The following is a 25,122-nucleotide window of genomic DNA, read 5'->3' on the forward strand; positions in this document are numbered from 1 at the left end:
TTGATGTTGCTCAAGCTAATTAAGCCTTGTACCGAGCTACTCAGGTCTGTTTGAAGTATGCAAGAGGCTCCCTTTAATGGTCTGCTTTTATGCAATTGTGTGTTTTCGCATTTAATTTGAACATGTTTACAACCCAGGGACCGTAGATTATACAGATAGGGCCTCGGAGCTTAATGTAGATACACCTACTTTTCCTGCTGTGAGTTGCAAATTACTTTGGGGGGGGAACATTGTCATGAAATTCATCTATTATCTTTAAAAAATGCAGAAAATACAACCAACCGCCTGCTGAAAAATATTAATAATCATTATCATTTTGTGCTACCAGTTATTTTGTATGAACCCTGAGTATTTGTGATTTATTTTCTGCTTTTATTGTGCTGTATTCTACTCTATTACTGTGGAAATGTGCTTGACTAACAGTAAAAAACATTTAAATTGGATTAATTTTCAAAGGGACAAATTGCATTTATGTGTTGATAATCACACATAATTGTGATTACAAGAACTGTAAAGCCGGCTGTCAAGGACAGTAAGCTCATTCTACAGGTGCTTTCACTCAGAGGAAGTTGAGAAAGAAAACGTCAAAGTAAATGTGGTGGTGCACACTGACCCCTACTGTTGGTGACACGTTATCACCCTGTTCTGTAAAGAAACACACCCCTGGGCTGCTGTTGATGACTGATGAGGGAGCAGCAGGGTCACTCGGTGGCACACGGAGACAGAAAGGTCACAGTGTTTTGTGTTTGTCGTCTGTTTAGGATCGGAGTGCTGTGCGCGTACGCTGCCAACCAGAACCTGAGCTCTCAGGTGAAGAACATACGCAGATTGGTCAACAGCAACATGAGGGACCTGCACACCTTCGCCAATGATACGCCAATGGTGAGACAGAGAGTTATTCTACAGAACGTGTACTCTGCTTTGTGTCCTATAGCTCCAACACAATACTAAACCATGTTGTGAAAGCAGAAATATAGAAAATTCCGATTATGTGCTGTCAATACAAACGTAATCAATATATTGTGTAACAATTAGGACTGTCAATCGATTAAAATAGTTAATCACGATTAAATGCAAATTAATCACACATTTTTTATCTGTTCAAAATGTACCTTAAAGGGAGATTTGTCAAGTATTTAATACTCTAATCAACATGGGAGTGGGCAAATATGCTGCTTTATGAAAATGTATGTACATATTTATTATTGGAAATCAATTAACAACACAAAACAATGACAAATATTGTCCAGAAACCCTCACAGGTACTGCATTTAGCATATAAAATATGCTCAAATCATAACATGGCAAACTGCAGCCCAACAGGCAACAACAGCTGTCAGTGTGTCAGTGTGCTGACTTGACTTTGACTTGCCCCAAAACTGCATGTGATTATCATAAAGTGGTCATGTCTGTAAAGGGGAGACTCGTGGGTACACCATAAAACCTAATTTCATTCACATATCTTGAGGTCAGAGGTCAAGGGACCCCTTTGAAAATGGCCATGCCAGTTTTTCCTCGCCAAAATGTAGCGTACATTTGAAGCGTTATTTAACCTCCTTCCCGACAAGCTAGTATGACATGGTTGGTACCAATGTGATTCCTTAGGTTTTTCTAGTTTCATATGATGCCAGTATCTTCACACTACAACCTAAAAAAACGCGAGTTGAGTTAATGCGTTAAAGAAACTAGTGCCGTTGAAACAAATTTGCGTTAACGTGTTATCATGGCGTTTACTTTGACAGCCCTAAAGTACAGGTTAAATAGAATGAAAAAAAATATAAAGAGAGTGTCATCCGTACGTCTAACTGTGGTTCTGGTTCCTGCGCATGCGTACGTCTAAATCTGGGTCTTGGGGGGCTGGGGTCGGGCTCTGCAGGGCGATGATATTGACTGTTTCTAGCTATGCCTCATTTGTGTAATCTTTCAAAAGTGGGAAAAGAGAATATTCTCACTTTTTGTGCACATGACAGCTACATTCTATTCAATTTCAGGAGCCGAGGCTTTAACTCTCACTTTACTGTTAAATTGGCATTGTTTTGTTCAACATTGTTGTTAATGAAGACAGGTTATATATATTCTCTTTTTCTCCATTTCATTTTGACAAATAACATGAATCTGTGCTATACTTCAGAGTGCTTGTTGGTGTCTATGACGAGACTAATAAACTGCTTTTCATCTGCTTCTATTTGCTCTGCTCTGTTTCCTGTTTGCAGCAAATTGATTACCTAATATCCCAATACGCCACCGCCAAGAACAAAGTCATCTATGACCTAGATAGTAAGTAGACCTCCTCTGTGCCTCTGATAGTGAAGTAAGTGGACAGAAAACGATTCACTGGGTTCTTGCTCTTGGTCATATATCATGCTTATTATCTGAATTCACTGTGTCTACTTTCCTTGACTTGCTTTCATAACAGATTTGTGACATAACCAGGTCTAGATAGCTACAGCGGCGACTGTTATCCCTTGAGTAATCATCCTACTTTTGTGATAGCATTGCCGGCAGCTCTTTCCTAAAAGTTAACACCTGCCAAAGCAGCAAACATAATAAAGAAAGGGACTGTTTTCTTCCGTTGATCTGATGCTGCGTTCTCTACAGATATAGGTCCGTTATTGGGTGGAAGGATACACGATCAGTTGGATAAGGAGGTCCATCCTGCCTTGGACCGAGTGCTCAATATGGCTGGAGGTACGTTTCATTTCCTCTTTGGTTACGATATGATCATGTTATTGTGAGCTGCACTGAATGCAGGTTACAGCTGCAGTACAAAATATTATACAAGTCATTAAGTGAAATATAGAAATCCGGCCTTACTAGTAAATATTGTCAATTATTTAAAGAATAAGATAATCACACCTAAAAACAAGTGAACCCCATTATCTGATTTTCCCCCAATAAAAGTAAGCTGTAATATGATTTTTATAACTATATTGAACATTAAATCACTTGTTAAAGGGGTAGTTCTGGTGTTTTGAAGTGGGGTTGTATGTGGTACTTCTCCATAGTAAGGGTATTACTTACAGTAGATGACGGTCAGCACGCCCCCAGTTTGGAGAAGCAGACAGGAGTTACTGCACGGAAGCAAAGCAATGCACTAGCCGGTAGCAAAATGTGTTTTAGACACCTAAATAAAACAATATCAATTTAAGTGTACATTATATTTAGAATATTTTTGCCGGTTCACCTTGACGTGAGACAGCTTGTTTTCTATGCTCTCGCTGAAGCAACCAGACTCCATTTGAAAAAAACAGCAATTTTACCTCACAGAAAAGAGGAGTTGCTGGTCTACCGCAGCCTTGATCTGTTTGTTTGTTGGTGTTATTGTGTGACATTAGTTACTTCGGATTCACCAAAGACATACAATAGCACAAACAAAGTAACCAATCGAGGCAGCGGTAGACCAGCAACCCAAACATGTTCTGCGAGGTAAACTTACAGGTTTTTACAATGGAGTCTGGTGGATTTGGCGAGAGCATAGATGGATACAACGGCTTGAGTTGGCAAGGTAAAGTACAAGTTTTTACAAGTACCTCATACAACCCCACTTCAAAACACCGAAATTATTCCTATAAAGTTGACATATTCTGCCCTGAAAATAATATACAGTTATGTTTGTTGGAATCTAATTCCAGTATTTTTATCTTGAAGGTCAGTGAGTAAATAGAAGCTGTAACTTGTAATTATCATTCAGACAATTTTTTAACCTTTATATTTTATGCTTTTTTATAAAGTGAAAATCGAGCGAGCCATCAAAGGTAACAGTAACTCAGCAACTGGACAATGACCCTCAATCCTTTGAACCCTGACCTTGTGAACTTTGACACCGGTGTTGCTCCTGTGATTTGTTCCCTTGTGATCTTCCTTGAGCACTTGGAGCACGAATCTGTGCATCTTAAATGAACTTAAACGACCAATTAATATACTAAAACTGCACTACGCAACGTCTGACTCTGGTGACCACAAATGGCAGATAATTTTGTCTAATTAACTTCACAATCCAGAAATTGCCGCTCATAGAGACTCGGGGGAAGGAAAATATGTTCACAACAGGTTCTGGCTGTCTGCTGGCTTGGTTTGGATCCAGTGTTTACTTGCTAACTTTAAGGGGAAATATTTTTTAAGGTCAAACGCACCACCTGCAGAATGCACAGATGGTTTTCTGCTAGTAATGTCACCAGATAAATTGTTTTTATGGGTAAACAGAGTGAATCTGTGAGTTTTTCCATTCACACATATAAACAGATATGATTCCCTTTCCATAAAACAACTTGCCTAGTGCAGTTTTAAGTTAATGGCATCACCAGATCTTGCCAAAACCCAACGTAAACATGAACCTGCACCTGGACACCTCCCCTTTCTCCAATTGTTTTCCCCCACTGTGAAGTGAGCATAAAAAAGTGGTGTGTTTGTGTGACCTGTCCTGTTACTTTAACCAATTTTTACCAGAAATTACGGCACACCCCGTGTAAATGAATCAACCATTTGAATATTTAACTGTGAAAGTGTTATTTTATTTAGTTATGTATTGCAACAAGCAGCTGTATATGGATGTTCCACTACAGGGAATATATACAGGCTTGTAGCACAACTGAATCAAAGGCTGCGTCTGAAATCACATACTATGCACTAATTACCCAATATGTGTACAATTGTTCAACATACTTTGGTGTAGTATAGTGTAGTAGTATGTATCTTTTCAGACAAACAACTGTAATTTACGCCGTCACTTCCTGAAAGCCTCCTTGCCGGTTGGAGACGCGTAACCATGGTAACCCGTACCAAACTAATGTGACTGAAACGATGATTTGTGAAAATCTAAGTCTGAATTAATTATATATATATATAAATATATATATATATATATATATATATATGCTTCAATTTAAGTGTAAGTATACAATTCTACTTTGGTAGGCGATATATATATATATATATATAAATATATATATATACTGTATATATATATATATATATATATATATATATATATATATATATAACACCTACCAAAGTAGAATCGTATACTTACATTTAAATTGAAGCATTATTGTCGACAAAAAGAGTTTAGAAGCAAAGCGACGAAACTCCGGTGCTCTTTTGACAACAGCTGCTAGATGGCGCTGCGGTAGCGCCGATGCCATTTTGGACTGAAAACACCAATAAGTCTGTGACCATGGATGTATAAAAAGACACCTGTAAATCAGATGATAATTTTTTTTGAGGTAAATCAAATTCCCAGTACGAACACTTAAAAAGCCCTCATTTAAATCATTATTTCCTTAAAGTTATAAAATTAACTAATGTCCAAATCCAGAATTACTCTCCTCGGCTTAATGAACGTGCATCAAACCCACGGGACTGCACCGCCCTGCACGCTCATATGACATACTGTATCCGGTTCTGCAGGATATTAATAATATTTGTATTGTTCAACACAGGACATTTCAGTAGAAACATAAATATGACAATAGAGATAATTATGTTTTACTTTTGTACGGTACTTTGTAGGTGGACGTTTTCAGTCCAAAATGGCGAAAGCGTAGCTTTGCTGCTGATTTTAACTTGAAGTTACTAAGCTGTCCTCCAACATCTGTTATGAATGTTGTGGCGTACTAAATAGCATGTTAGTATGGAATTTCGGATGCAACCAAAGATGAAATAACAGTCAGTAAGCATGCCGACAGTTGAGGTGGTAAAATGCTTGACCACGGATAACTGGGAATACAGTTTGTGTTCTTAGTGTTCGCGTAGTATTGTGTTCCTACTGGGGCTGAGCCGAGCAGTCAGAGGATCTCAGTATCCAGTGTGAATACTGTGTTTTATCAGATGTCAGAAACTGTCTGAATGCAAAGGATGCAAGATTCATAATTGGAAGAAGCAGTCTTTATGCATTTAGCACACAGCATCCATCTGTGTTTTCACTCCCTCCAGTTAAGCGTATGCGATGGTAAATACACTGTTTCCTCTCCTACACTCTTGCATCTTTTATATGTTCAAGGATGCCAGTGTTTATGTATTCTTTATCCTGTTTAATTTTAAAAGTCTGCTGCAGGCTACTCTGTGATGATACACTGGATGTCGTCTTGTCATGCATTCAATTGCTGGGGAAGGAGTTAGTTACAAACAGCGAACAAATTCACATTATTCATAGCCTTCCTGTTTGGTTATTGTTCGCCGAAAGCTGTTTGGCAGTCAAAAGTTCAATTTTAGAGGCTGGAGATTCACAGCAGCATGCGAACACAACATCTGAAACTCTGTATGATATGCTCGGCTCAGGCCTAGTCCTACAACGAGTGCATACTTTGTGTCCTGTATGAGTTTGTGCTTTTGTGGAACATGAGCCAACATTATACAGACCTTATACCTTTTGAGTGTATGTTGATATTAAAAGCCAATTTTACACTAGCCACTAAATCTGGTAAAACAAAAATGTATTTGAAATTTTTCTATGTCCCAGAAACACTGACAAAAAAGTTATTTGACGGCTTTGAATATAAGATGTCCCAGGACAGAATTAAAATATTTAAATAAAATATTCATTATGAGTTATTTTGCCGCCGAGCTACACAGTCTAGGGCTCATGGGATGAAAAGCTTTTCCTGACAACTCGTTTAATTCAATATTTTTTACCTCAAAATAGGTTAGCTAAAGAGAAAAGTGTATTTGTTTTCAATGTAGGTACTATAAGACACTCCAGGTGTGCCAACAATTTTAGAAGACCGAGTTTGCAATAGAAACAATGAATACTCTCTCACTCCGTTGTTCTACTTTCCCATTTTTAGAAGGAAATTGTGTTAAGAGAGTCCTTTGTTTTGATGGTCCTTCACATCCTTCATAACAGCAACACAGCCCACGTTCAATCTCATCAACCTCTCTTTCAATTCAGCCATGCGAGAAACAAAGGAGGCCCTGGAGAACGTCAGTGTGGGTCTGGAGGTCCTCCAGGAAGGAACAGGGAAGCTCAACTTCAACCTGAGCCTGGTCCGGACCAGTATCAACCGCACACTCAACGACCCCGGCTGTCACGATGAGGAGTCAGACGCCACCTCTGCCCAGCTGTGCCGCAACATCCGCCAGTCACTGTCCCAGCTGCAGATCGGCGCCAACTTCACACGGGTACAAAACTGAATGCAAATGTGACTTTTTTTCTTGTTAAATTTCTCTTGCACAGTCATTATGTGACTGCTGAATTATTCAAATTTAGTTCAGAATAGCAGCCGGGCCCGCCGTCGGGCCGTCAGATTGTTAAGAGGTTAATAGTTTACATAATAAAAGATTAATACTTGACGTTTTTGTATCGATACAATATTGCCACGCAAAATATCGCGATAATATGCTGTATAGATATTTTTTCCCACCCCTACTATGTGTACTGTATATCAGTGTTTCATTGTCTGTTTATATTTTAGCTACCCAAGGTGAACGCACAGCTGGAAAAGGTGAAACATGTATTGAGAACGGACCTCAGTGCCATCGTTCAGAGGGTGAGCATGGATCATAAATCTATATATTAATATCTAATATGAGTTATTTAATGTCCTTGTGTCACCAGTTTTCCTTTAGGTGCCTACTTGTGCTTCAGTTAGTGATTTCCAATCTTTTAGAGAATGCCTTTGAATAGCCAAATTAATAAATACAAAATGAAAAAGAAATCAGCCTCAAAATGGACCAAGAAACTCCATGTCCCAACACTTTGTCCTTTTCCTTTCACAGGGCTACGCCTCTTTAAACGACACGCCACACATGGTGATTGAACAGACGAGAAGTGTTGTGGAGAGTAAGTGACAGTTTACACTAATATAAACCTTCCTTCTAGCAAACAAACAAAAATAATTCAACTCTGCTCATGTAATAATTGCTGCTATGTGTATTACTACTGTACTGCTACTGGAGCACAACTACACTGAAATAGGTTAAAGTGTAATCAACAGCATGCAACACATGGCATCAATACACAGTGATGAACAACAAGGAAAAAAGATCATAACTAAATACAGAAAATCACCCTCCAGGGTTTTCTATGAGGTTATGAGTAGTAATAATAGCTGCACTGTACACCTGCATGAATATGTAATATTTACTCCTATTGCTCTCTTCATATGTCTCTTTTCTTCTTCTGCCTTGTGAGTTTGAACAAGATTAAGTAGATTTTCAGTTTGAATTTTCACATAGATTTCAGAGTAAATTATATCCATCTTAAAATGTATAACATTTGCCATCTTTCATTTGTGCAGTGAAGTTTTTCCCGGTGCATCTGTCGGCTTTATTTATCCATCCAGCATCTTTACAGAAGCAATTTATTGAAACTGATGGATTAATTGTGTCTCAGGTGTTCAGAGTTTGGTGGACGGCATCGGCAATAACATCAGCAGCTTTTCCAAGGTGTTCCCTGTGCAGAGTTGCCTGTCCAACTTCACTATCTCCATTAGCCATGCACACGCCAAGATTGAGGACTACTACCCTGAAATCGACAAAATGGACTTCTACAGGTACACTGACCTCCTTTACCTATAAACTGTAAGAGACAAAAACAAACATACCTATAAATGTAATACTGTAATGTGGCCACTATCTTGATGCTGTTTTATAATAATAATTAGTAAGCAGATAAGGCTTCACTGTCTTGCTCAAGGACATTTTAGCAGGACGGGTGCTGGTCATTTTAAGGCCACCTTCAGTGAACGCTGTAACTCTTTAGCTTTGCCTGCTGCCTACAGGTGGATCGGCTGTATTGCTCTTTGCTGCATGGTGGTCCTGGTCCTGGCCTTCAACTACCTGGGCCTGCTGTGTGGCACGCTGGGATACGACAAGCACGCCTCGCCTACGACACGAGGCTGCATCTCCAACACAGGAGGAACGATGCTCATGGCGTGAGTCAACTGACCGCATGACAGTCTTTCTCAAGATTTAAAACTGAAGGTGTTGCTATAAAAAGTCAACTAGAAGATGGCACGGTATACATTACTACTAGTATTTTTAGGTGTACTTGTTCAAGTGCTAGTAGTCCTCCTAAAATAGTTTCTAGTATAACCGACACAACTACTGCTACTTCTATTATTGGAACAGTGCAAAGACTAACCAAGACGGTTTTGGTGAGTTTTATTTTGTAGAGTTTGAATGAAGTGTGTTTTACGATGCTCCACTGCTTAAACACATCTCCCAGCTGAAACCAGGGTCGCATAGACTATTCGATTTTTTATAATTTAATGACTATTCGAAAATCATGACTTATCCCTACTTCTAAAAGGTGAAGGAGACTATCATCAAAATCATGTTACGGACCTGGAAGTGTATTAAAGAGCAAAGCTGACCCAGTGATTCAGTTGGTACAACATGCAGAATCTATCCCTATAAGAAGAATAACTTGTTTGTAAAATATAACATTGTGTTTGCAAAAGACAGGTATTTATTCACACAGTATAGTTTTCCCACAAGATGATAACAAGATTTTAGATGCCTCATACAAAAGGCAGTAACTTTTTAGGGTTAATCATTTAAAACAAAATATTAACCAATGTATTATTAATGTCCTGATTTTTGTGTTCTGTTATATCTAATTTGAGATACTGATACAGATCCAAAGTAAACTGCTTCTGCTCCTTTTAATTCCCCTCTTCCTCCAATCCAGCCATTCCACTACTACTTATTGTTCTATATGTTATCTGTACCTGAGGGCCCGTCTGTCCTTCTCCACAGCGGCGTTGGATTTACCATCATCTTCTCCTGGGTGCTGATGGGAGTGGTGACCACCATCTTCCTGGTTGGAGGAAACATGGAGAAACTCGTGTGCGAACCGTTCCACACCAAAGAAGTCTTCAAGGCAAGTCAGGAGTTGCCCTAAAAATGACAAGTACAAACAGGAATCATGACTATGTGCAGAGAAGAAAACGTACAGCACATCTCAAGTAGTAATTTGACTTAATTTTCATACAGAACATATTTCTTTATGTTTGATTGTCAAACTGAATGAAAAAAAAGCATCCACACACTCAAATCTGTGTAAAAATCTTTTTAATAAGCAAGCTTCTGGTAAGAGACCTTCTTCAAGGCAAGTCTCTGCACTAATTCAAAAGCTTTCTGCATACATTTGAGTGTGTTTATAAAGTTAACACTGTTCCTCCTCTGTACTATTTACTGCATACAAGCAGTGTCCCTTGGGTGGGCTAGTGAGAATAGCAGTTGCTTCAGTTGTTGGTAGCATGCTGTTGTTTGCATTAAGTCTGAATCCTGCAGCAGTTAAGCCATCCATAATGTTGAATGTTCTATTTTGCCTTGAGTTAAAAAAGCGTACAGAGCAAACATTAAAATTAGACAAATGTTAGATTAAAATCTGTCTTTTTAAACAAGTTAAACATGCTGTCATTTCACTTGATTTATGGAGTATCACTACTCTAAACTTGGTGGATTTTATTACTGAATAATAAATTAGTCAGCTCGTTCAAATTAATATTCTTGCAGCCTTTTCCCTCAGCTTTCTTGCTGGCTCAGTTCAGGCAAATTGCTAACGGGAGCAACATGCTCTCTTCCACAAACAGCAGTGGAATATACACAGTATTCACTAGGATTAGTTCAACCATTTTTACAGTAATTCATAGAATCATTTAGTGAGCATGCAGGTTTCTTTCAACTACACCCTAGTTCACTCTTATATAGCTATACCTCCAGATAAGATATGGATTGGAAGAGTTACAAAAAGTACGAGATTACACAAGAAAACATGAAGCAAGAGTGCTGCTTTGTTTGGGTCTGTGTGTTGATCTTGAAATACCCTGGTTTTAAATTGAATTAGGCCTCAAAAAGAATTGTAGTCAAGTCTCTTTCATCTACTGATTGATTCTATTTGCGTCCAACGATTAATAATCACACATCCTCTTTGTGGCTCTCTGGTCCTCCAGGTTGTGGACACCCCATTTCTGGTCAACCCAGACTGGAAGAACTTCATCCCGGGCTACATGTACAACGACTCCGACCTGGAGCTGACAGCAGAGACTCTATACAGGCAAAGACAACTCATTTCTATGTATTTAGGTGACAGCGTTTTATCTGCCACCTTACAGGAGTACTGCACATCTGTCTTCTCTGCATTTTATATTTATATTTGGCTACAAAACTGAATGGACATTGCAGCAAGACGAGCCATTTATTCAATAATAGGCGGCTGTAGAATTACTGTACGATGCAGTGTTTCATATTTTGCTTATTTTTGTTTTGACGCAGGCGTTGGGTCAGACATCAAACATGCAACTGAATATTTTATTTCCATTGATGGGGATGCAAATGAGAGAGACAGTTTCTATTAACCTTGAGAAGCTAATTAGCATCATTTTTCTACACTGTATGTGTCGCTTTTCTTCAGCCTCTTTCTCAGCGGTTACATCAGCTTTCATCATCTCCTTCCAGTGAGAAGCTGCGTATCCTCAGTAACTGGGATGGCAGACCTGCCGTCATTATATTTCCAAATAGAGCAGTGTTGCTTCAACAGGTCTTTGACAGTTAAAAAGTGCTAATACTGGGTACATTATGTGAGTCTATATGGTATGTAGCTGCCTAAATGTTACCATGGAACATTCATCTTTGACATATTAGAAAGTATTTGAGGCTTCTGAGGAACATTACAGTGTTTTCTATCAGGGAACTTGTCAGTGTGTCATGTACTTCCAGTCAGTTTCACTTGGTGGCAGCAAATATTTTCACTTTCAAGTTGACATTTTTTCCCTCTCTCTTATGTGTGTGTCTTTCTTAGTACTTGCAAAGAGAACAAAGGCATCTACTCAGCAATGCGTCTGGACAAAGTCTTCAACATCTCCTTGTTCCTGAACACTACAGTGGTCAGTAAACTCAAGACACACTATGAGTAGCATTGGGGACTATCTGAGTGTCTTTGTATTGATTTATTCCTTTATAAGGATAATGGATATTAATTAGGTTAGCTGAAAATGCATATGTTACAAACAAGTTCCTAAGTTCTTGTGTCACTTATGTCAAAGCCAAATGTACAGACAATATACTCAATTAGGGCTGCAACTAACGATTATTTTAACTTTCGATCAGTCTGTAGATTATATTCTCGATTAATCGATTAGTTACTTGGTCTATAAAATGTCATGTTGATCAGTGTTTCCCAAGATGACGTCCTCAAATGTCTCGTTTTGTCCACAATTCAAAGATATTCAGTTTACTGTCATAGAGGAGTACAGAAACCAGAAGATATTCACATTTAAGAAGCTGAAAACGATTAATCGTTGCAACTCTATTTTCAATAAAATGATGTGTTTAGAATAAGCACTCAGTAAGGGAGCTCTGTATGGTGCTTTAGCTCTGTTTTATAGGAATGTCTGCTAATTTCATGCTGTAAACTACTCTCGTAATCTTCATTAAATGCTTTTATGGGTAGTTAATATGCAATAAATCACTGCACTGTACTAAATGCTCAAACCAGGGTTCAAATTAATTTAGTATGTAATTTGAAGCTTTAGAAGCGAACAGTGATGGAGAGTCCAGAGATCTCCATCCTTGGCTGCAGCATCTAATTAGCATTATCTAATGACGTATTTGCTGCCAAAACAAAGTCTGTGCTGACGGCCGATAGCTTTAACATGCCTCAGCCCTTACATCAGTGTATGCCTGAGACATTACACTGATGTAAGTTTCTATTTATTCCTGGCCCTGGGCCAGACACTCCTGCCTGCCTGAAACACATTCAGTACTTTCCTGCCAGTTGGCAAGATCATCTTGGCTCCTTTAAGCCAACAGCTGATGTACTGAATGCTGTGCCTGTTTCTGCACATTTGTCTTAATTTAATGCATGCGTATGTTTTAAGTTCCCAAAAGTCTGACACCTTACCCGGCAGAATTTCAGCAAAAAAAGACTAATCGGTCAGTTATTTTATCACCTGTATAAGGGATAGTAACAAATCTTATGAAATGATGAGGAAGACGTTTTGTAGGATCTTTGATGCCAGAATCTTTTCAAATTGTGAATACTTGTCTATTCCACATCCTTCTTTTTAGTCTGAGTAACATGCATTTTATTCCCACGCTGAAATGTGGTTGATATTGGCCTGATTTTCAGATTGCAATTGACTTGTGATGTCATACATTACTCTTCTTCAAGTTGGTCACTTGCACTCAGAAATTGGGCATCACCTTGATGGGTGTCACCTTTGTCAATATCATCATGCAATTAATTAATCAGACCCACAACCGGATCTTGATCTTTGAGAGAAACCTTTTGATTTGAGTATACTGTATACTAGAAAATATGCTGATATGATCTAGTGTGTCAATACATTTGCTGTTCCATAATAAGAAAACTGTGAAAACACATATAGTTACAAACAGTCCCTTTAATTAATTTCATCCTTCTGAAATATTTTTTTTACTTGTGTGTATACTCAGTACAATAGCTTACTATGATGGACATTTTTTAGTTTACGGGGAAATACTACCTATTGACATACAATGTCAGTGGGTCAATTCAGGACAAAACAACTTCATTGCCAACGTTTTTGTTGTGTTCTCTTTATAGTGCCACAAAAAAGCATATGTTTTCTATTTTGGTGGTGAAATTGCATATTACTATTCAAGACATCCCTTTTTGGGAAATCATATTTGCCAACATATGTTTCTCTATGGTTATGGCTTTCAGAACAGACAATACAATAAAACCTAATAAACGATTTTACAATGTGCTTTATAGCTTTATAGTTATTGACACATAAACTTGTAGTCATTTTACAGATGTCGCTTCATGTCTGTTTTACTCTCTTGTTTTTTAACTTGTTGGTAGAGAATTATGAGTTTTGCATTCCAATTAGTTTATTTGTATATCAAGGCGATGCAAAGTGCTTTACATAAGACATAAAAGGCATTAAGACAAGATATGAAAGAAAAACAAATTACTAAAGGGAAGGATTGTGTGCAAATGCAATAATAGGGACTGTAATTTACAGTTGAAACAAGGACAAACTCTCCACACAAACAACATCAAGAAGCTTTTCCGTCCAAGCCACATCCTTAAGATCTTTGGTCACACTCGTGCCAACATTTGTTTTTCATTTTTGCTGTCCTTTCATTATGTGACTGATGTTTAAGTGTTCTTACAGTATTTCCCTGTTTATACTGTATACGGACTTACAGTAAACTGTGATTAATCATCAAGCTTTTCTAACAGGCATACTGTACATAGAGGTAGAAACCTTGGTGAGTGATGTTTGATGTTAGGTCAAGACTATTTGAGAGTCAACACAAAATGTAAAAACATTTACATTAAAAAGCCTTAATATTACGATCAACAATCAAGATGTAATGCCTCCAGGTCTTATCAAACTGTACCTTTTTGTGTTTACAGTTTACTAAGGATGTGGTGAGTCAGCTAGAGAGTGTTAAGATCGACCTGAGGGGAATAATCCTGTTAGAGGCCGAGGGGAAGCAGAACCTCCTGGATTTCTCTGAAGCTGGGCTGTCAGAAATCAACTATGCAGACTACCTGGAAGAGGTGACACACACATATTACATTACATAACCATTAACTGATCACTTTTAGCATGTGTCTATTTTGGATATGCACCTTACTGTTCACCGGTTTATACTGTATATACAACGTTAACCTGTTTACATTTCAGGCATTGTGTACATCTGTTTTTTGCACCTCATTGATACTCTTCCTTGTTTTTATTTTCTTTAATTTGCACTCTTTCCTACTTTGTATTGTAACTGCTGCACTGCAAATTCCCTCAGGATAAATTAAGTTCTCTCTTATCTTATCGTAATTTATCTACTCTGAAGTAAACAGATGCATCTGAATGAGCACACCCGTATGAAGGAACACACAAGCACAAATAGGACACACTAAAAATATGCATGAATGAAATAAACTTAGAAGGGACAACTAGGCACACAAACAAATTCAGAAACAGAAAGACAGACAAATAGATACTCACGGTAACTTAATATGATCTGACTGAAAATGACAATTAAGGTGACGTTAATCTTTGTGATATTTACTGTGAACCAGTTAGATTGTGGTTGGTGGCTACAGTATATGCACTGGTGGAGAAGTATTAAGATCCTTTACTTAAAAGTAGTAATACCACACTGAAAATACTCCATTACAAGTAAAAGTCCTGCATTGAAAGTATTATTAGTAACATTTACTTCAAAGTATCAAAAGTAAAACTATTAATTATTCAAATAAAAATATCCTTGTGAGTATTTCACTATTATATATTGTATTATTATTACTGATGGAGTTAGCAAAGTAAAAAGTAAAATATAAAAAGTACAATATTTCCCCCCTGAATTGCAGTGGAGTAAAAGTATAAAATAGGAATACTACCTCAAAGTTGTACCTAAGCACAGTACTTGAGTAAACGTACTTAGTTACATTCCACCACTGGCTATCTGACATGTATTACTGTTAGCTCTCTATAAATATCAGTCTATTTGTGAAAGATTAGTGTAAACATTGATAAGAGATTATTCTATACATGTACTAATATTATTGAATTACATTGTGTACTTTACTGGTAGGCTATGTTACCAGAAATAGCTTGGTTAAACAGCCTCCTCCTTGGCTGTCAGTTAACATACAACAGGCAGCCATGCTTTACCTAACAGGAGCTGCGACGTGACACAGTACACTGCGTTCTGTTGAGGATCACTGAAGCCCGATTATCCAAAAGTATTTCTGCCAAGGCAAAGAGTGTGTAGGAACAAGCCGGGACTTGGCATCCCCTGTCTACTCCAACACTACCTGTCAGCTTCACTTAGATCTATTTCCTGAGAGAGAGAGAAACAAAGGTTTAAGGACTCCATTCAAGTGTACCACCTGTCCTGATGCACAACTCACTCTCCAAAAGCCAGGATGAGAAGTTTTGTTAGATAATAGTATACACTTTAGAGCCATTCTGGTAAAAACATATTACAGAAAGCACCTATACAATTATGAATGTTTCAAACAACTTAATTTTAGGGTTGTCAAAGTTAACGTGATAACGCGTTAACACAATCATTTTAACGCCACTAATTTCTTTAAGGCATTAACGCAATCAATCTTTCGGAGGTTGTAGTGGGGTCAGTTTTAAAGCTAGAGATACCAACCATGTCATACTAGCTTGTCGGGATGGAGGAAAATTTTGGCAAGGAAAACCTGGCATGGCCATTTTCAAAGGGGTCCCTTGACCTCTGACCTCAAGATATGTAAATGTAAATGGGTTCTATGGGTACCCACGAGTCTCCCCTTTACAGACATGCCCACTTTATGATAATCACATGCAGTTTGGGGCAAGTCATAGTCAAGTCAGCACACTGACACACTGACAGCTGTTGTTGCCTGTTGGGCTGCAGTTTGACATGTTATGATTTAAGCATATTGTTTTATGCTAAATGCAGTACCTGTGAGGGTTTCTGGACAATATTTGTCATTGATTTGTGTTGTTAATTGATTTCCAATAATAAATATATACATACATTTGCATAAAGCAGCATATTTGTCCACTCCCATGTTGATAAGAATATTAAATACTTGAGAAATCTCCCTTTAAGACACATTTTGAACAGATAGAAAATGTGCGATTAATCAAGATTAATCATGGACAATCATGCGATTAATCACAACTAAATATTTTAATCGATTGGCAGCCCTACTTAATTTACGTTCAATTAAGATCTGCAGCTAAAACATTGATTTGATCCTGGCCATCAATTAAATGACTTCTATCCACTTGGCAGCTTTACAGAATTGATGAAAAGGGTTATATTTCTTTGTTATTTAGATAATAAATAGTTAATTTTCATTCAAATTAAGTCGTTGATTTCCTATTGATCTGTTTTTAATAAAGTAACTCAGTGTTTTTTTTTTTGTTTAAATGTACAAGAAACAGCTTTCTAATTATGTAACCTAGCTACTAATGGATGATAGTCATTGAAAAAAAAGACACTTAACCTGAGTGCTTTGCCCCTGAAATTACCGCTGAGAGAAGAATGTTTACATGATTTATTTTTCTCTCTTTGTATTCGCTCATCTTCAGGTCAACAAAGGAGTCACTGTGGTGGACCTGCTCTCATTTGCCAGAGAGCTGGAGGCCCAGACAGACCTCATGGTAAGAACACCTTGGTGCCGTTGTGCCTGATATACAAACATCCACACTGTTTCCTTAGTTCACAGGCACATAAGTTGATTTACTTATTTATTTACAATGCCATGGGGGCACTTTGATGGATTTGGTGGTCTTTAGTCTCCCAGCTCGGTGTCGTAGTCCAAAAAATAACATCTCTGCCTGTCTGGGAGATCAGTCTGACCGCTCTGCCATGCCTGCAGGCGGTTTCAGGAACACAACACATTTATTCACCTCTAAATGGTGAGTCCTGTAGGATCCTCCAGAAGGATAGAGCTCACAGTTAACTTCAAAGGAAGGGTCAATAAAATTGGGACTTATTTAAAGTCTAATGTAAAAAAAAATCTATTATTGCATCAAAGAAAAAGGTGCTACATGCATATTCACAATTAAAACCAAATTTCCCATTAGCCACTGCCTATTAAAGTGTAAAGTCGCTGCACCTGCTGCCTCTCCATGACAGGAACAAAACTGTATTACTCTTAAATGATAGAAGAGAAAAGGATTTGACTGTTGGACACAGAAATACATCCATATTATTATTGGGCAGCAAGGGAAGCAATAAACAACTTCTCTGACATGACTTGTATTGTAATTTATGGGCTAGAATTTCCTTCAGTGCTTTGATGAATGACATTTCACTAGAATTGCGTGATTCTCTGCCTGTTTGTCTTTCAGCCCAGAGGCGCTCTGCAGACCGCTCTGAAAGGCCACGCTGGCACTCTGCGGCAAATCCACAGTCAGCAGATCATCTCAATGGAGCAGGCCATGGTAAAGCCCCACTGCATGTCTCTGTTCTCAGTCCAGATATTCATGCCTGGCTGGACTCTTGGTTTTTGGTTAGATCTTCTGTCTAGTCATCCCCTTGAAGGAGACATCCACCCTAAACAACTAAAAAAACAGACTATAGAAACAGCAACTTGTGTGCTTTGCATTCATTTGGTTAAATCTGTTGTTTTTTGACTGGGAAACAATGAACTGATATGACATATGACTATTTTGTTGAGTTTGGCGGTCAGCATATAAGAGGAATAGAACAAATTTCCCAGCAACAGTGGCCTCAAAGGACCAGAGTGCAATGCAGCCGCAGGGCACGTTGTGTTTTCACTGATGGATGCTTTTTGTTATGAAATATTTACAGGTTTTGTTCTACTTTTGCTGCAAGTACAAGTTGATGAAGTACATCCTCACCTATTCTTGGCTTGGGGGGGGGGGGTTGCTTAAATAACTTCGGAAGATGAAGCAGGTTGAGGGAAAAGACATGACAGAAACAACCACATAAAAGTGTACAAAAGTGGATTTTCCCTGTAAGGACATATTGTCACTGGCACTTACAGTATGACATATTTGTATCTATAGTATAATGGATGAAGTTTTTATTTAATGCCAGCATGTGTTGTATTTCCTGAACAAAATATTTGAACTTTAATAAATTTAAAAGCTGCTCTTATCAATATTTTTATATTAACAATGGATCAAATGACTGTAATGTTAAAGATGTCACTCGTAGTGACAAACTCACAGAGAATTATCACCTGTCTCTGTAGTTCCCCTCAGCTCTGTTAGCGTCTTTCAGCTCATTGTTTTGGTTTTATGGTCCATGACTTTACTGTTTTGGTTCAGTCTATCTGCCCTCATCAAAACAACTCTGAGAAACCCACAGTAAACTATCTGCTCAGTCCCAAACAGCAGACAGATTAGCGACTAGCTGGTGAACATAGTAGAGCATTTAGCAGCTAAAGAACCAGATACTTCTCTCAGGAGTTGGTAGAGACCAAAAACAGAGCTAAAAGAGAGAGAATATTCAGCCCAGTCTCACCAAATAGTGTATGAACGACAACAATTTGTAAGTCATTTCAAGTGCAATCACGTCGTCGTTGTTGCCATGTAGTCTGTACCGACTGCAACGTAAACACATCCGCATGGATATGCTCAGAGCAAGTGAAGAAGAGCAAGTGACATAGTATAAAAAGTGAGAAAAAGGAGGTGGATGAGTCCAACAAACACAGGACTTTCAACCAGGAGACTGGTGTTTGTGTCCCAAAGTGTTGTTGAATTATTTTGATTAAGTTACATTAGAGATGTTTGTCCATACTAATGTTGTTTACGTACATATTTTACGTACTTATTTTAAGCCCAACCATGATGTTTTTCCTAAACCTAAACTATGTGGTTTTGTTGCCTAAACCTAACTGTGACCATTTCACAGTTACAACATGGCATTAAATGACACGCGAAAAGCTAAAAATGCGTTATCACGACACACAGAATATACTTAAAATGGTGTGCTATTTATACGCCTTCCCATGAGATCAGGTTGGAATATTACACTGACATTTATCAGATTTGTCCAGAAACATGACTCTAAAGTGAATAATAATGTTGCTTTGTGTGCTTGATTCCTAAATAAGCGACTGTGTTTTCTAGTAACTTTATAAGGTGATGTCAGTGTTGTGTTTACAGCTTGTGCCGACGCCTCCAAGCGGCTAACAAATCAATTAATGCAGGTTTAAAGAAAGTCTACTCCAATGTACTTCAAGATAATCTACGCTCAGAGGAAAGGTTGTGATGTGGTAATTGGTGTGTTATCCTTGTGCTAATGCTTATTTAAGAGAATGGTATCATCCTTGAGGGAGAAAATATATTTCTGTGTTTCATTTAATATCATCAAAAGCAGAGTGTTTTGGAGCCTCAGGCATGTGTCATCAAACATGTCATGTCTGTGAAGAACAAGTTAAATATTCAGTTTTATTTTCTCTGTCAAAGGCAATGCCAATCGTTTGAATAACACCAAGGATTTACAGCTACTAAAAAGGCAGTGACGCACTTCAACACAGCTTTTACAACAGCTTGTCATGTTTTTCTTTTTCCACTTTCAACTTCAAGAAATATGTTAGAGCGAGGGTAAGCTGAAATGTGTCCATCCTGTGTATTTAGTGTCCCCATTCAGTATTTGGAAGAGAGATATTGTATCTCACAGATGACAATAGTAATCTGAGAAAATATATCTCTTTTTGGGTGGTATTGTAGGATACTTGTGTGTTTGTGTTCTTGTATTTACATTTATATAAAGATCACATATGGTGTTAAACATGAAGGGTTTTGTACCGAAATATTACAAAATATCCACTTTAAGAAAAGAAATATTGGTTTAATTCCAATATTCATCTCTCCTCTCAATCATTGGTGTGGAAATCACGGAAACAGTGAATCATTTCTTTCTTTGCATTGTGGATATTTAATTTTGGAACAAAATTCTTCAGCATGCCCGTACTGAAAGCAGAATATTGTTCAAGTGTTGTTCTTGCCTGGTGTCCCTTTGTGTTTCACTGGTGTAAAATGACCCCTGACTGTATCCCCTGACCTTTGAGATTGCGGTTGTTAATTTGTGATCTTAATTTCTCTTTTAAAGAGCGCATTGAACCAGAGTATGAGGTTCCTGGAGAGAACAGCTACTGACCTGCCAGTAAGTCTTCCCTTCAGTCTGAATCTGAAAACAAGGCTTAAATTTATACCCTTAACTGATCAAAACCTCTCATTTCCTCTCTGCAGAACAAAGTTTTAGCAGTTATTGATGCCATTGAAGCTGCCCAGTACCTCATCTCCCAGAATGCAACACATTTAATCAATCGGGTAACTGAAGGATCACTTGCTTTGTTTATATTCTCGATTTAGAAAATGATCTGGAACTCACATTATGTCTTAATCTTCCACAGGAAACTGGAAAATACACAGCGACCATTGTGGGCTACTTCCATCAGTACATAGAGTGGGTCAAAACATCCGTAAGTGTTTGCGTGATAATTTGTTAGCTTGTTACCGATGACGTGTTTCTCACTTCTCACTTTCGCTGCAGTTCTTAAGTGTTGACCTATTATGTTCAATCCAATGTTCATGTTGGTAAAAACCAAACACTGGCAGTACACAGAGAGTCATGCCCTGGCAAAAATACCTTTGCATGTTACAAAAGAGTTTTGGAGAAAATATAAAGAAGATAAATATAACATTACAACCTCTATAACTTTGAGGAATTTGCTTTGTGGGTCATTGGTTTCTACAGTAGTTAAGTAAGGAATTCAAAACAGAGTAAAAAATAAAACGTTTGAAGCCTGAAGCTGTTTTGTTGTTCTCAGAGCTGTCACTAGAACATTGTTATTTCAATCACAATGTTTTTGTTATGTTCCGAGAACACTTATAGTACAAGGATCTCCTATGCAATGTGCAGTGACACTCTGAAGTGATGTAGCATGGTAAAACAACAGGCTTTGACTTTGATGCAATCCTGAATCTGTTGAATCTAACATTTACTGTTTATATCTCGCTCTCTGCAGTTGATTATGGAGGTCGCACCATGCAAGCCCTTCAGCAACATGGTGGACACGGCGGAGATCATCGCTTGCAGTTTCTTGGTCGACTCCATGGTAAAGATATCTGGGATTACAGGGAAACAAACCCTGTTTAAACATGAATATGTTTCAAATGCTATGGGTGGTTAGCTGTAGCTCATCGGGGCAGGGTCTATCACAACCGATTTAGTTCATTTGGGTCATATATCTCTTAGAACTTCATGCGAAAACAGTCATCTTACATTACATGCCACGTCTATTTGTCACGGCCAGAATGAAACACAAAGTTTCTGTTTATAATGGTGGATAAAAAGCCACAAAAGCAGTTGTTTTGAAGGGATTTTTAGTTTAGTTGAAACTTTGTTTGCTTACATATTTTTTTTCAAACTTTCGTCGATGCAAATTACATTTCACACATTGATAAGGTAGATCAAAAATATACAATATTATAAAAGTGTGACTTCAATTTACAACTTTTTGTAACCAGATGTGACAAAATTTTAAAATTGGTAGCGACTTGATAATCACAAGGTAGCCACACCCTAAGGCATACCCTGCTTTATGGTCTATTTGACTCTAAATGGGACCATAATTTACTAAATGAACATCATGCTGTATTGAAGAAGACTTGAAACTAGCGATTGAGACCATAAACTCATGTTTACAATGTTTACTGAGGTAATAAATCAAGTGAGAAGTAGGCTCATTTTCTGATAGACTTCTATACAATCAGACTTCTTTTTGCAACCAGAGGAGTCGCCCCCTGCTGGCTGTTAGAACAATTGTTTTAGATCCACAGATCGTCCACAAAACCCTGGTAAAAAATGTCACACAATAGTGCCAAATAGTGGCATCTTTCAGATTGCTTGTTTTGTCCAAACAACAGTCTGAAACCCAGAAATATATAATTTACAATCACAAAAGACAAAGAAAAGCAGCATAATTAATAACTTGGAACTAGAGAATATTTGGCATTTTTCCTGGGAAAATGACTTCAATGATTAAAAGATTATTAAAACACTTGTGTATTAATATTGAGTTGATCTACTAATCGCTAAATGGACTAATCGTTTCAGCTATAACATCTTATTTTTCCACAGAACACATTCTGGATGGGCCTGGGCTGCAGCACTCTCTTCCTGCTGCCGAGCATCATCCTCGCAGTGAAACTAGCCAAGTACTACCGCAGGATGGACACAGAGGATGTTTACGATGAGTGAGTAGTCGTACTTGTTATACTTCTTTACAATGGCATAAATATATATATTTTATAGTTTATACTTTATAGAAAGAGCTATGATGATCCAATTCATTAAAATAGACATTATATAGGCTCTCGATGGTTGCAGGACATCCTTCTTTCTCTTCAGCTTCTTATTTTCTACCTGCTTTCTGAAGTAATAAGCTGCAAATCATAAGGAGGAATTTCACTTTTCAGTTTGTAGTTTGCTAATTCACTTATTAAATAGTTTTAATATTATTTGATTGCGATGCAATTCTTTTAATTTTACTTAGAAACATCTCAGTTTTAGATTAAATACAAAATAAACAGCAGCTCTACTGGTTTATTGTTGATTTATATATTTTGTTATTCTCCGTTTTCTCTTCCTTGTAGTTCCTCTGTTTCTGGGACTTGGCATTTTACGTTGTGATAACCATTTCTACTATTTCCATCTTCCATATCTTTTATTTCTTTCATTCCTCTCTGTCAAGCACTTGGCACTTTACAAAGAAACATTGACGCATTCGTCAACTTATATTTCTTCTACACGGACCTTTTGTTCACTCATTTAATCACGGCTTTACACAAATACAACGTAATGTCTCAGATGATCAGTGGCGTCTCTCGTCAAGTAATCTGCGCTAGGTTACAACTTCATGGTGCATTTCTATCGCTGGACATTTCAATAACATTTTTATGTTGTTTTTTTTTTTGTGTATCTTTATAGCATTGAGACAATTCCCATGAAAACGTAAGACATTCAATCCACCTCCCTCTCCTTTTCAACTTCTATCACTCTGTGCTTTTCTCTGGATCTTGTACATAGACTTGTTTACTAAATTATCGGTGCTGGTTTACGTTTTTAAAGCTTGGAATTGCTCTTATGGGTGGATGGTGTGGCTTCTTGTCGTGTGCTACCTTTGAAAAGTGCCCCTTACCTTTCAAGAAGGGCTCTTGCAATCATTACCTTAAAAGTCCAACTGTTTTTTGTAAGTTATAGTGTAAATAAAACACTATGGTTTATACTCAAAAAATATTTAGCTCTTAACATTCTTGAAAAGTTTGACTACTACAAAAAGAAAGCATTTTTACTCAAAAACTTTGATCAGCATGTCTCTCACATTACATTTTTCATCCCTTTGTTTGTATACGATATTTTGTTTTCAGTATGGAAATTGGTAATAATGGTTATCATAGTGAGAGCTCACAAGGTATCCCAAATCCTATGATGACAAGGTAAACATTATGATGATCCTGTTACTGCATGTTATGGGAGGTGGAGGCATGCCTGGGGACGTGGGCTTTTTCACAAGCTAAATGACGTGACCGGACAACAGTGCATGCCTTTGAGGGAGTTGATTCACTGCACTCACACACACGCACGCTAAGCAAAGCGAAGGTAAACATATCTGTATTTTACACACATAAATGAGATTGGTGTGATTTAGTCCGTCTCACGTTAATATATTTTGCTACCATTACTTCTCTCTGTCTTATTGCAAATGTTCTGCTCTGTGGTTTTTGGGGAATCTACTATATCACTAACCTTCTGCATGCTCTGTGTGATGTTCATGTGGAATGAAAAATCTTCCTGTTTTCCTCTCATTTAGAGTCAGCCAAAGTCCGCCGAATGTACACCTGATCATTTTGTTCAGAGAGAGGCAAGCATGTCAAGCTCTTGTGTGATGCTGCGAATGCTGCTCCTTTGATTTCCTTCTTCATCTAACAAATCGTCTAACTGCATGTTATGTAATTTTAAGTTGCATTTGGACGAGGATGCGTTTGAACAGACAACCTACTGTGACAGAGGCTATAGGAAGAGAGCAAAACAGCTACACCAGACATCTTTGCTTCCACAATTACCATCTTTTAAACTCATTGAACTTGTTTTTTACATGAGTAGGGTTTCATTCCAAAAGCAGCTATCCAGTTTTTGAGGGAATGCTGGAAAGTAAAACCCAAAGACAATATTTGATCTGCCATTTTGTGGTCTTTACTTGTAAAACGGTCAAAGATATAAAGTCTAATTATTGAGTTATTAACTGCTATATTATTCTTGAATGGATACAAGATGTTGGAATGAAATGTAGCTACTGAAACACCAACCTGATCTCATGGGAAGGCGTATAAATAGCACAAGATTTTGGGGGCATTTCGTGTGTCATGATAACACATTTAAGGCTTTTCGCGTGTCAATTAACGCCACGCCGTTACCATGAAACAGTCATGGTTATGTTTAGGCAACAAAACCACTTATTTAGGTTTAGGAAAAACATCATGGTTGGGCTTGAAATAAGTATGTAAACTAGTAAAATAAGTATGCAAACAATCAAACATAAGTACGGAAAACACGTCACAAACATATCTTCAAAAAAACTCCACAACACACGTCCACCATAAGCAGTCTTTCTCACTTTCTATACTATGTCACTAGCTC

The 25,122-nt window shown here is 37.8% G+C and overlaps 1 protein-coding gene across 13 annotated transcripts in view; it reads left to right on the forward strand.

Annotated features, from left to right (window-relative positions):
* Positions 1-25,122, forward strand: part of prom1a (prominin 1a) — a 90,593-nt gene that overhangs the window by 59,761 nt on the left and 5,710 nt on the right. For 2 of the 13 annotated variants that reach the window (XM_037780104.1, XM_037780108.1), the window contains 22 exons: positions 762-882; positions 2,214-2,277; positions 2,599-2,688; positions 6,887-7,116; positions 7,410-7,484; positions 7,714-7,777; positions 8,330-8,489; positions 8,718-8,870; positions 9,697-9,820; positions 10,896-10,999; positions 11,744-11,828; positions 14,351-14,497; positions 17,031-17,102; positions 17,796-17,888; positions 20,004-20,021; positions 20,530-20,583; positions 20,670-20,750; positions 20,834-20,902; positions 21,449-21,538; positions 22,564-22,679; positions 23,413-23,436; positions 23,853-23,921. In XM_037780104.1, coding sequence (XP_037636032.1) covers positions 762-882; positions 2,214-2,277; positions 2,599-2,688; positions 6,887-7,116; positions 7,410-7,484; positions 7,714-7,777; positions 8,330-8,489; positions 8,718-8,870; positions 9,697-9,820; positions 10,896-10,999; positions 11,744-11,828; positions 14,351-14,497; positions 17,031-17,102; positions 17,796-17,888; positions 20,004-20,021; positions 20,530-20,583; positions 20,670-20,750; positions 20,834-20,902; positions 21,449-21,538; positions 22,564-22,679; positions 23,413-23,436; positions 23,853-23,921 — 2,103 coding nt within the window. Of the gene's footprint in view, positions 1-761; positions 883-2,213; positions 2,278-2,598; positions 2,689-6,886; positions 7,117-7,409; positions 7,485-7,713; positions 7,778-8,329; positions 8,490-8,717; positions 8,871-9,696; positions 9,821-10,895; positions 11,000-11,743; positions 11,829-14,350; positions 14,498-17,030; positions 17,103-17,795; positions 17,889-20,003; positions 20,022-20,529; positions 20,584-20,669; positions 20,751-20,833; positions 20,903-21,448; positions 21,539-22,563; positions 22,684-23,078; positions 24,996-25,122 lie in introns of those variants that run through there. The other 11 variants (XM_037780110.1, XM_037780112.1, XM_037780105.1 and 8 more) reach the window with 8 other exon arrangements.

The sequence above is a fragment of the Sebastes umbrosus genome, chromosome 9, assembly GCF_015220745.1.
Source record: "Sebastes umbrosus isolate fSebUmb1 chromosome 9, fSebUmb1.pri, whole genome shotgun sequence".
Lineage (NCBI taxonomy): Eukaryota > Metazoa > Chordata > Actinopteri > Perciformes > Sebastidae > Sebastes > Sebastes umbrosus.